Genomic DNA, 12,386 nt, shown 5'->3' with positions numbered 1-12,386 from the left:
GGCGATGCTTCTCTCTCTCTGTCTCTGGATGTAATTGTTGTACTACATGGTTGTAGAGGTAGTTGTCTGTGTAAGCAGGGGCCCAAAAATCAACAAAGCCGTTGTTCCTATTAAAATAGAATGGTTGAGAGATGAGAAGAAATTACATAAAATGAGTTTATTATTATATGAAATTTCGATTTAATACTATATAACTATGTGTAATTTTACTACAAAATAATAATACATTATTACATAGAAATATTATACAATGATCTCGTTCTACGTAAATTATTTTCTCGAGAAGGACTAAAGATAAATGGTACTAGTAGCAGCTACTAGCAGTAGTAGTATGTCATAATATTCTTCCCTTTTCTTTCTAAATTTTTTCCCAACAACAATTAACCTTTTTCCTCTGAGTACTCTCTCTGACTTCCCATCACTGTCCCCCAAAGCCCCACCACCACCACTCTTCTATTCCTAGCTTTTGCTTTCCCATAATTTATCATCAAATTCTCACTACTTTTCCTCTTTCTTCCACTTTCTTCCACTTTCTTTTGTATTTTTAAGTGAACTGTTTGTTTGTTCTCAGTTTCATGATCTCACCCACCACTTTGTTTTATCAAAAGATAGCAACCCACAAGCCTGTTCTTTGTCTTGAGATGTTCAACTGCAATTCTATGACAAGAAACACTCAACTGGCAGATGTCTGCTAATTCAAGCATTGCAATACTATGGAATCCAAGAGCTAGCCAATTGTACTTGGTCTTCAACCAGATAAATGGTATACTTTTCTTTGCCTTTCGTTTTCTGCATGTTCTTGTTTATATATTTGTGATTGATTGCATACAAATATCACCAGTTGATCTAGTCTTTTATGGTGTATCAATGCTGATTTGTGGTCTTGCCTGGTTTTGTGATTGTTGAATAATGTAAATAATTCCACATCGAAGAATTGACAAAAATTTCAAAATTGCCGGCACAACATGCACGTGGTAATAATGTGCTAGTTGGAGACATTATCGATGTGATTAGTAGTGTACCATAATGGTATGTCTCTCTGAAATCTTGATAACAATGATATCCTGGGCTACTTTGGATTTTTTATTGGATTCAGGATTACATCTATATTGGTAAACTTCTAGTCTTCTGATATATTTTCCTGCATCTCCTTGATTTCCCAGGTTTTTTTTTTTTTTTTTTTTTTTTTTAAATAGCATCAGAATTTTGGTTGGTCTAAAGAACATGATTTCTATACATATTTTATTTCATTTTTCTATTCAAGATTAAAATTGTACAGGAAATATGCAAGGATTAAACAGAGGATTTGTGCTTTTGACATGAAATTCCTAGGTTGCATTATAACATGATTTCAGATAACAAGGGACGTTGCTTAAACGCAGTTAAATGACCATGTTTTGTTCTTCTAGCATTATATGACTTAGTTCGTTAAGAAATCAACCATGTTTCCCCTCTCTGCTCCGGAGATTCGATGCTCACCTTTCAAACTATGTTTCCTTAAAATTCATACCAAGTGAAACTGCAATCGATCAAAACAAAAAAAAACAGTAGTTGTGATGGATAAATAATTAATAAATTTACACTGCAATATTCACGATCTTGCATTCCATTCAGGTAAAGGAGAGTGAACATTACCTCTAACATTTGAGCATTCTTTGTTTCCGAAAATGCAGGATGTATAAGATCAGCTAGTCCTTACTGGACCAGCTCAATCCGGTTATTTCAAGTCTGATATATAAACTATCCCCCCCTCAACGACAGCAAATCATGAACACATATATTGACCTTGAAGTGGAAGCCTCGGCAAATGACTCTGATATTAGTAGCCAAGTTGCTTCTAACATCTCCATCCAAGATACATCTGCTAATACCTCCAAAGACAGCGCGGCTAACTCTTTCCATTTTTCAAATCTCAATGCAGCTCATCAAGGATTGGGTCCTGCAGTTTCCCTTGATTTGACACTTAGCTTCAATAAAGAGGACTTAGGGGGAAGGGATTCGACAGGACTCTCATTGTCGAGCACGAATGAGAGCAGCAATGAACCTGCATCTCAGAACATAACATCACCCGGTCCAAGACTTTTTTCTTGTAATTACTGTCAATGCAAATTCTTGAGCTCACAGGCGCTTGGTGGACACCAAAATGCACACAAGAAAGAAAGGACGCTGGCAAAACGCGCTATGAGAATGAGTATTTTCTCCGAGAGCTATGCAAGTCCGGCATCTTTGCCTCTTCACGGATCTTCATTCAGATCACTAGGTATCAGAGCACACTCATCAGTGCATCAAGGGTTTGCACCGCCAGTGAGGCCTGCCGAGATTGGGAGCGGTGCACGATCTGAACACGGGTACATGGGGGTACCAATTTTCTTCGTGGATGATGGGGCGGAGCTGTTATGGCCTGGTAGTTTCCGCCAGGCTAGCGCTGCGGAGACAAGTAACTCTACTCACCCAAGTTTTGTACTGACTCATGAAAGTTCAAATTTGAATTTTGCAGAGGTGACACCGCCCGTGGACGTCATAGACAACTCTGCACCAGATCTCACACTGAAGCTATGAAAGGGTTGGTTCCCGAAGGACATGGAAAAGCATCGGCATTTATGTTTGTTGCTCTTAGTTTGTATACTGAGATACACATGAGCCATATGACTGCCAGTTTCACTTTCTTCTTACTGGTGCTTTTTACCTTTTCAAATTGTATAAGAGCTGTATGGCTATGAGGCTATTTCAGAGCTCCTTCGCTTTGATTTGATATAAATTGTTCTAGTTTGCTATGGTACTAGTACACTAACGCTGAAGCTCTAACGAATAAATTAATACATTACTGAATGCTCCATACAATCTAATCTCCTATTTTGAAGTTAATACAACGCTAACCACTTGTTTGAATGGTCTATTCAATCTAATTTCCTAATTTGAACTGTTCATTTTCTAAATCCTCGATGAAAGATCATATATCAATATTTAAATTCATCTATAACAAGCATAACTATAATTTTCATTATAAGAGCATTTTACTTCACTTATGGAGACAATTTGATTTTAAATGTTCACTACTTCAGCTATAAGTCATTGAAAAAATAGTTTAACATATACGCTATGCTCATAATGAGGGCCGACTTTGAATAGTATGGGTTGTAAATACGCACTAGGCATCCAACTAAATATGTAAGTCGAGTTTGTCATTAGCACTACAATGGATCTAGTGGTATTTATCTTTATATAAGTGAGAGATCTCAGGTTTGGCATGATACTAAATTATAATTAACATATTATGTGGTTTAACCCAAATTGCTCTCCTATATCGTTATATCAAAATATAAAATAGCATAAAATAAGTAACATGGTAATCCGAAAAATTCAAGATTTACATAGTAATTAATCCAATTGCCACACCATCAAGTCTAAAAGACGCTAGACGGGTAGGGGCCTAGCGCCTAGGGACTAGGCGAGCCTACACGGGATCTGATAGGTGCATTATTTATCACATTTTCATTTTAATTATCCCTAAGTTTTGTTAAAGAATTGGTCTTAAAAGAGCCTTATTACTTTCCTTTTCTCTATTTTAGTCAATTTGCGCATGCAAGACGTTTTTTTATGCTAATTCAACTTTTCGGAGGAGTTTTGATGCCAGGTCAATTGGAGAAGGAAGCTAAGAGGTGGAAGATCATTGTATCCAAATTTCATAATTTTTCGTGGAGCCAAACGTTCCAGTTTTCAAAGTTAATCCTGCAGAAGTAACTTTCTCGTCAGAATTGCGCAACTATAGGATAATAAAGATTTGGAGGCTTTCCCGATTTTTCCTATTGGCGTGCGATATATGCTTGGAAAGTTAAGAGATAAATCCACATTTCCTATATTTTTACAGAATTTTCCAAAAAAGAAATCAACCTCAAATTTGGCATGCAAGTCAGATGCCGTGTTTCCCAAGTTAAGAAGGATTCTTTCCTAGTTTCTCTCATTGATTATTTAGGAATTTGTTCTCTTTTAAGAGAGTTTTTTTTTTAATTTTTTTTTTCAGACTTTATAGGATTTTATTAGAATAAATAGAGTGACTTATGCCATCTTAGGTCAAAGAACGGAATACAGAGGATTCTTCGAAAGTGAAGGAGAAAAGCTTAGCGTGTTTTACCATTCTTTTCCGGGTTTTATCTTTTTCCATGATTTCTTTTGTGATTTTTATTATGACTGTGTAACTAAATTACTTTTCTAAGGTTTATGATGAAGCCATGACATGATTATTCCCGAAGTATCTTGTTGATTATTATATGATTATATGCCATGTTTAGTTCTTAATCTTTGTGCTTAATCTATTCTAGTTTCAAACGTTCTTGTGACTGACCATTATTGTGAACTTGTTTCTAGATAATTAGATAAATCTAAGAGGATGACCAATCAATTAGGTTTATTGGAACTAAGATTAAGAAGAGTAAATAAAACTAGTGAGGATGACCAATATCAAACTAGTCCTACTTGGTTGACATAATTCTTCAGTGCTTAATGGGTTTGTATGTGTTTAACTGTATGCCTAACCAATATGATATAGTTGTCACGTATAGACACATGAGTTGATGCCTAACTACGAATTAATTCATATTTTAGAAAGAACAACCTTAAATATTGGCATGGTTATTGGAGAGTAATCGGCTTGAAGAAAAGGAAATAGGATTGTTATTGGTGGATTCATGACCTTAGGCTTTCATCACATTAATTTCTTTTAAACTTTCATTCGTTGTGTGTTTTCATTATTCATATTTTTGGTTTAATTTTAAGTTGGAGTTTTAATTATTTTTCATAATCAATTCACCAATCATTCGTTTCCTAGTTAAGTTTCACGAAATCAACTGACTGAATTGGTATTAAACGCAATCCTTGTGGGATCGACCTCGTAATTGCATATATTTCTACAATTGATTTGTGCGCTAATTTGGTTTAAATTAATCTATTATTTAGGTTAGTTTAAATATATACAAGGATCCCAATCGGTTTTTACTTTAATTAAATTTATTACAGAAATGAGTGTTATTTATACTTAAAAAAATTGTATTAGAAAACTTAAATTGAAAAATAGAATGATAGATATCAAGTACTAGAAGATATGGGAACAAGTATATAATGAATGTTCATCCATCTCTGACAAGTTTCTTACAATTTATTAAAAACATAAGATGCAAATTTGATGTTATCGTTTTCTATCCAATTATCTTCGGGCCAAGCAGGCTCCTAGGAGGCCTAAGCACCTTTACATTTTTTTTTTTGAACAAACGATATTATCTATACTAAGGGAGTGGAGGAATAGGCTAAACCTCACAATGAGCTAACAATAATGTGGTTCAAATTCGCCTTTGGTGAGAATCAAACCTAAGACCTTTTACTTACAAGTGAAGAGGAACACCACTAAACTGTAATACTAAATGACTCCATTTATATTTTTTAAACATCTAAAGATTAATCGTGGCAACGACCAACCTAGCACCTAAGTGCGATCCTTTAAAACATTGAAAAATGCCAATAACTACTCCAATGTGGGAATTGTTTTGATTTTAATATATTAATTTATATTTTGCTCCTTCTTAGTTAAGTTATCTTCTCTAACTGTTATTAGAAGGAGGATCACTTTTTTATATTAAGATAGTTTCATCAAATTGGTCTTTTTCTTTTATATGTAGAGATTAATAATAGAAAAATAAATAACAAAATAATGAAGTAAAATATGATGAAGTAAAATAATGAAGTAAAAAATAAATAATAAATAAAAGTGGGCCAGCAATTATAATTTAGAAGTGTGGCTGATTGGCCCAATTAAGGATTTAGCAAACCCGAAGTGGCCTGTTTAAATGCTTCCGCGGGAGAGGAGAAGACGAATGTGAACCATTACGCGCCTTATTAAACAAAACGCACCGGTTAGCTCCTTCCTTTTATATCAAAGGTTACGTCTGTGATTTTTATTTTTTTTTTCCTATAAATTATTAGATTGCGATTTGTGGAGACAGACACAGAGACCCATTGGAATTTGGAAACAAGAAATCTCCAACCCACCCAGGCAGTCAGGTCACACCCCCCCCCCCCCCCCCCCCCCCCCCCCTCCCCTCTCCTTTCCCTTTGTACTTTTTCATATTTTTAACTTCTTTTGTTCGCATAATCTTTTATCTTTAAATCCTTAAACTTGATTAGATTGTACGATTTGGTTAATCAAATTCAGTAACTATTTTTGTTTACAAAAATTCACTGTTTAAAAAAAAATACTGATCTTACTAAACAGTTTAAGATGAATACGACAAAAGATTATAAAATAAATTACGAAATTTTTTTATATACAACCGAAGATACATCTTCATGAATTTACATCACGCATTCATGTGACTTGTGATGAACCATGTAGACTCGTCTCAAAGAAATTAAATGTCGTTTTTGGATTCATTTTCTACTTTGTCTTTTTCATATTCTGTTTTTTTGTTTGGCACAGATGGCTAAAGTCCTGCATATAAATTAAACAAATAAAAAAGTAGCAATCTTTTCAATTGCGTTTCTTGAACTCCAAGCTTCAATTCTTATGGATGGATAATATTATATATATTATATTGCAATAGAAGAATATATAAACTCGTAAAATTGTGCAGTGCAGGTTTCACAAAATTGCTCGAAAATTCAAATACCTACCTCAGATGGGGAATCTTAGTAATCTTCTACTTCTGCTGATTTTGATATCGACTCCGTTGGACTGTCACTCATGGGGTTGGTTCTCCTCGTCCGACGAGACCTACTCGAGCGAAAACCCTTCTGGTACGAAGGACGCTTCCGGTGGTTCAGTTGGTAAATTCTCCATGGATGGTCTTGATGACCAGAAGGGAATCCGGCTTGTCGAAAATGCTAAGAAGAAACTGGTAGGTTCAGACTCTTGTTGGCAAAATGCTTACCGACATCTCTTTGCTGGGTGCTCGGAGATTTTCGCTGTTGAAGACAAGCGGTCAAGATTTGCTTGGCATCTCAGTGATTGCTTTCAGAAGGATTCCGGCAGGCCTCCTTTTCCTTCGTGTGACTCGAAATCTGCCATGCATAAATGCCTCAAGAGTTTGAATGACAATGAGCACAAGGTCTATTTGGAATTCTACCTTGAAACCAACTCCATCTGCCATCAGTTACAGTTAAGTATTATAGTTTTTGTGCAAAGTGAATGAAATGTTTATGTTCATCTTAGAAAAACTAAAATGAATTTTGTTTCATGTCGTTGCCAGGGCTCGAGTATTTAAACATGAAACAGAGAGATTAGTGAATGAACTTAAGAACTCAGCACAATATGCAGAGAGCAAGTTGGAAACAATTGAAGAGAAAGCAGAATACCTGCTGCAGGGCTCAAATCAAATATACGACTCTTTGAATTCAATTGATCTTCGGACGCAGCAAGTGGCGGAAACTGCAAAAAATGTAGGAGATCATATAGGCATAGTTTTGAAGCATTCGGCAGCAGTTTACGAGCAATCCAAGAAAATCGAAGCTTCTCAGTCAGAGCTACAAGAAGGTCAAGTAGAAATGAAGAGAAATTTAAACGAAGGGATGGCAGTGCTGCAAGATTCATACAGCCAATTGGGTATAGAAATCGATAACTTGAGAGATGAAGCTGTAGAAATCGAAAAGGAGATCATTAAGGTTGGAGGTGAAATGTCATCTCGGATGGAAAATCTGCAATCCAAAGCTGACGATATCGGGAATATGGCTGGGCTCTCTTTGGATAAGCAGCATCAGCTTCTAGATGGACAGACAACCGCTCTCAAGGATCTTCAGTTTTTAACCAAATTTCAATCTGAAGCGTTAGAAGAGAGCAGGTAAAACAACGAAAATTTTGTCAAAGTCCAGAGAACCTGTATAATTTCTCTAATACATTAACAAACTGCAGGAGTACACTTCAACGATTAGCAGAATATGGCCATAGACAACAAGAAGAGCTTCTTCAGAAGCAACAACAACTTCAGCGGGTTCACGATCATTTGATGGAAAATTCTAAGTCTATCTTGGCAGCTCAGGTTTGTTTAGCTTTTAGTTTCTTCTTAATGAGGTTTCTTCGACTGGTTTTTGTAATTGTCTCATTGATTCTCGGTTTTATGCAAACAGGAATCTTTCGAATCAAAGCAAGCCAGCATGTTCGTTGCATTAGATAAACTCTTTGCTTTGCACAATGCTATGTTGCTTGAGTCGCGCATAATCAAAGCTTTCTTTATTTACTCTATATCAATCTTTGTTATCTACATGTTCACAAGCACAAAGCAAACATACACAGTGAGACCATGGCTATATATTGGTACGTAATCTATATCATTACAAAAAAAGGAAAAATGCTCAGAGTTTGCAGTGTTCACTAAACTTATATTCTACTGTTGTATATTACAGGGCTGTGTACTACATTCTTGATAGAAGTAGCGATAATTCGCTTCACAGTGAGTGACATTGAACACCAAACATGGAAAATAAACCTTTTCCGGTCAATCTTTGCAGTCATTGCTTTAGTTCATATAATATATGCAATTTTCACATACAGGTATGACAAATGCAGAAACTTCGAAATTCTAGCTGAAAGATGAATATTTGATTTCTATATCTAAAAGCATGCCTTTTAAACGATGCAGGGACTATGAAGTGTTGAACCATCAGTTGTTACATACATTGATTGAGAAGGTTAATGGCATGCAACGGAACCAGAAGTTGTCATGGGAAGCAGATAGTGATTTAAACTGGTCCTCGTGGATTGACACCAACTTACCTGAAGATGTAGACAGTTCTGAAGACCCTGACTACTTAGTTCCTGAAGAAGTTGGGGGAAATTTTATCACAGCTTCAACTGTAAAAGAGTATGATCTCCGCCAACGTCTTCTTCATTGAGAACTCTTTGTAGGTTTGAACTCATAATTCTTACGTATTTTCTGGGGTTCCATCTATTAGTATTTAAACAGAAATTCAAATGAAGATTACTTGTAAAAAGAACCTCGAAAAAAGCTAGAAAAACTTGTATTGTTACCAGTAGTCCTTAATTACAAGAACATGATCCTCCTTTAAAATGGTGGAAGCGATTTGCGTCTCTCAAAACAATCTCTCTCCCTGTAATCAATGAAACTATTTTCATCCAGGAGTGGCAATCTGCACAAATGCGTAAGTTCTTTATAATCCTAATTGGTATTCCGGCAGGCTGCAGCAGTGTGGACAAGTGCGAACTTAAGTGCGACTCTTTCACTGTATCCACAAACCCACATTGCTTTCGTTTCTTCATTTACATCATGTAGCACAGCACTGGTCTCAAGGATGTAACCAACCTCTTCCATAGCATCCATCAAATCTTTCCAAATGTTTTTAAACTCAGCTGAATTACGAAATTCAAAACCGCTACCTGCTACAAATGTGTGAACTTTGTTCTTTATTTGTATCCAACTGCATCCAGCCTCTCTTTTAATTCCCCTAGCCTTCATTAGTTCCCTGACCCTTTTCACACCCTCCCACATCCCTGCATTTGCATAAATGTTTGAGAGCACATAGTTCCCAGGATTGTTTCGTTCAAGCTCAAACAACTTCATTGCTGCACGCTCCGCAAGAAAAACATTGCCTTGGAGCCGGCATGCCTTCCACTTCATCTAAGGCCTCCTTAATTCTACCGGCTTTACCCAAGATATCCACCAAGCAAGCATAATGCTCAACTGTTCGTGACACACCATAACCCACCTTCATTTTATCAAATTAGCTTCGTCCTTCTTCAGTAAGCCCTGCATGGCTACAGCCAGACAACAAAATTATAATCCAAAACAAAAAGGATAATTATTAAGTTATCAATCGATTATTAATCCCAAACAAAGAGAGAGAATTATTAAGTTATCAATCAATGATATGTACCAAAAATTAAAATCAAACGTACTGCCCTATCCGACAGCCGTTAACTGCCTTGCAGGGAATTCCTTACTCAAAAGTATGAGAGTGCAGCATAGCAAGAGTGAATCCTCCCACCTCCCTCTAACGCTTATCTCTTTTCTTGCTTCCTTGCTTTAGGAGTTTCTACATAAGAGCCAATTGGTATTCCTTGCTAAACGTACCAATCAACGACATATACAAAACTAAACATACAAAAATAAACATACCAACCGATAATATGAACAAAATAAACGTATGAAAACCAATAATAAACGTACTAATAATGTATACATAATAATTCTCTCAACAAAATGTGTACATAATAATTTAAAAAAAAAATACAAAGATCCAACATCCACCATTTTGGTTATCTTGAAGATAAAATAATATTTTAATTTTGGGAGACAAAAATATTTTGTACAAAAAAAATAAAAAAGAGATAATTAGATAAATATTTTGAATGAAAAACCATGATTATATCTTAAAAAAGAGTCCACAAGTTCTAAAATACTTTAAAATATTGGCAAAAAATTACAACAATAATTTTGAAAATTTCAATAATGATTTTTAATTTGATAGATAGACTGATGTGGCCTAATCTACCTAAGGGCCTTAAGCAAAATCCTGAAAGGCACGATGTTAGATAAAAAAAAAAACCTTAAATTTTAGGCGTTTAAATCTAATTAAGCCTTCTTAATAAGTTATAGTTATTGGTATGATTATGGGGATGAAATTTATCATTTTTTCATATTGATTTGATCATGTATTGGTTAATTCATATATATTTTTAGCTTAAATAATTGATATATATGACTTTGTGTTTAGATTAATTGCTATGAGAGACCAATGATTAAGTAATAGTTTAGTTGTTTACATTAAAAAAAAGTGTTTTCTTGTTTCTGATAATGAAACTATCATGAAACATTTTTAAAGAATGAAACCTTGCCATTGCCAAATTTAGCATTTGTATTTTGTAATGTTGTTTGTACAATGATTATGTCCAATCATTTATAATTTTCTCTTTTAATTTTCCACGTAATTTGAAATATTAATTTGGTAATAAGTGCATGTTAAACCGTAGTGCAATATTGTTGAACTTAGCACATCGGTGCTATTATGGTTAAGTTATGGTTTGGTATTTAGGCAAACCGCGGTGTGCAATTTGGGTGGGGACTTGGACCCAAAATCGAACCAACCGGAACTGCACCTAGCCCTAATCACGACTAGTCTCGAAGTAGTGGTAATCTGAATGACAATACACTATGATTAATCAACTTCATCCATATTTCACCACTTGCTTTAAAATAACAGACCACAATAAAGGAGGTTTTTTTTTTTTTCGAGAAAACAGGCTACTGGTGGTGACCTCAGGCAGGATCGTTTCCGAGAAGCCGACACCAGCATTCGAGACAATAGATAATCCAGCCTGAAGCAACAGAGGTTGGGATTATTGTACTACATTAGTGGATGAGTTCCAGTTTACCTAGAAAAACTGGGTCATCCTTAAAGGAGGCCAGCGATTTCTTTAAAGATGATCTTCTTGGCTGAATTCTGCAGAAGGTATGCAACCTCAGTATCCATGGCTGAAGCTGCATACCTACTTACATTCGCAGACCATTCTGCCCTAAATGTCAGTCTTTAAAGATATCACTGACCGCCCAAAGGACGAACCCATTTTTCTAGGAAACCTGGAATTCATCCCACTGCTCCGACAGTATCGTCAAGTCTGTTAGTTTTAAAGCAAGTAGTGAAATATGGATGGATGGTCCATCTTTCCAAAGCCAATATCATCTCACCATTTTACCTTCCGTCATCCATTCAAGATTAGAATCTCTTTGTTTATGTGAATCATATTGATCATTTAAAATGTTAAAAGCAATGTAATGTGTCAACCTAAGAACGAGGGGATCAACAAAACAACGAGAGAATGGACAAGCCGGTGTCCGAGTGATTGTTCGGAGCAAAACTCGAGTCTTTTGGGGCCTATGAAAAAGGTAGTTATATAAATGTATCGCTGTTGTGGATCTTGAATAACAATTTCTTTTTGACCAAAAAATAGTAAAAAAAACTTCTTTTTTTTTTCCTCGAAAACTTTTGTCATGAAGAAACACTCACCTAACAATCAGAGTTATTTTATGATATTGTAAATGATTTTTTTGTGTTACCACAACTCTTCTCGGAACGACAAAAAAATATGAATTTTATTTGAAGTGAGAAGAACACATCCAATAATATCGTATTGATTTTCAAACCATTTGTTCATTAAAGAAGCCAAAGATCTTACACTATCTAAATTTTTATTAAGACATTGCATATTATATAGAGAATTGTTATTAGTACTCTAAAAATTTCTTTTGGCACTCAAAATTTTCTATTATTGGAAAGAAAAATACACTAGTGAGGAGTGTAGAATAAGATTTTTGGAGTGCTAATAACAATTCCCATTATATATTATGTAGAAGTAATTTTTTTAAGAACAAATCTAAAAAAATTACAAC

At 35.1% G+C, this 12,386-nt stretch overlaps 2 protein-coding genes and 1 pseudogene across 3 annotated transcripts; 2 read left to right on the top strand and 1 right to left on the bottom strand.

The window, feature by feature from the left end:
• The first annotated feature begins 482 nt into the window (after positions 1-482).
• LOC137741165 (zinc finger protein 4) lies at positions 483-2,774 on the top strand. 2 transcript variants are annotated; one of them, XM_088699547.1, is made up of 3 exons: positions 483-763; positions 1,674-2,348; positions 2,498-2,774. In XM_088699547.1, the coding sequence occupies exons 2-3, from the start codon at positions 1,768-1,770 to the stop codon at positions 2,718-2,720; spliced, it is 804 nt and encodes a 267-aa protein (XP_088555673.1). In that variant the 5' UTR covers positions 483-763; positions 1,674-1,767; the 3' UTR covers positions 2,721-2,774. The 2 variants fall into 2 exon arrangements, with proteins under 2 accessions (XP_088555673.1, XP_068337075.2); XM_068480974.2 differs by having other exon boundaries at positions 488-763; positions 1,674-2,774.
• A 3,853-nt stretch (positions 2,775-6,627) lies between these two features.
• Positions 6,628-9,062, top strand: LOC137738909 (protein GAMETE EXPRESSED 1-like). The gene is made up of 6 exons (XM_068478380.2): positions 6,628-7,144; positions 7,236-7,823; positions 7,895-8,021; positions 8,110-8,296; positions 8,386-8,533; positions 8,622-9,062. Exons 1-6 carry the CDS (start codon positions 6,666-6,668, stop codon positions 8,872-8,874), a joined length of 1,782 nt encoding a protein of 593 aa, XP_068334481.2. The 5' UTR covers positions 6,628-6,665; the 3' UTR covers positions 8,875-9,062.
• A 96-nt stretch (positions 9,063-9,158) lies between these two features.
• Positions 9,159-9,711, bottom strand: LOC148694475 (pentatricopeptide repeat-containing protein At3g14330 pseudogene; annotated as a pseudogene).
• Between the last annotated feature and the right edge of the window lie 2,675 nt (positions 9,712-12,386).

Source organism: Pyrus communis, chromosome 9 (genome assembly GCF_041283825.1).
Source record: "Pyrus communis isolate YQ-2024b chromosome 9, ASM4128382v1, whole genome shotgun sequence".
Taxonomy (NCBI): Eukaryota; Viridiplantae; Streptophyta; class Magnoliopsida; order Rosales; family Rosaceae; genus Pyrus; species Pyrus communis.
The sequence above is the reverse complement of the archived record's forward strand: the minus strand, read 5'-3'. Positions and strand labels throughout refer to the sequence as shown.

Bases quoted from the DNA above. Each gene is read 5' to 3' on its own strand.
- LOC137741165 (XM_088699547.1), top strand. From the start codon at position 1,768: ATGAACACATATATTGACCTTGAAGTGGAAGCCTCGGCAAATGACTCT. The intron at 2,349-2,497 runs GTACATGGGGGT...TGAATTTTGCAG, and splicing joins GGTGCACGATCTGAACACGG to AGGTGACACCGCCCGTGGAC.
- LOC137738909 (XM_068478380.2), top strand. From the start codon at position 6,666: ATGGGGAATCTTAGTAATCTTCTACTTCTGCTGATTTTGATATCGACT. The intron at 8,297-8,385 runs GTACGTAATCTA...TGTATATTACAG, and splicing joins GAGACCATGGCTATATATTG to GGCTGTGTACTACATTCTTG. The intron at 8,534-8,621 runs GTATGACAAATG...TAAACGATGCAG, and splicing joins TATGCAATTTTCACATACAG to GGACTATGAAGTGTTGAACC.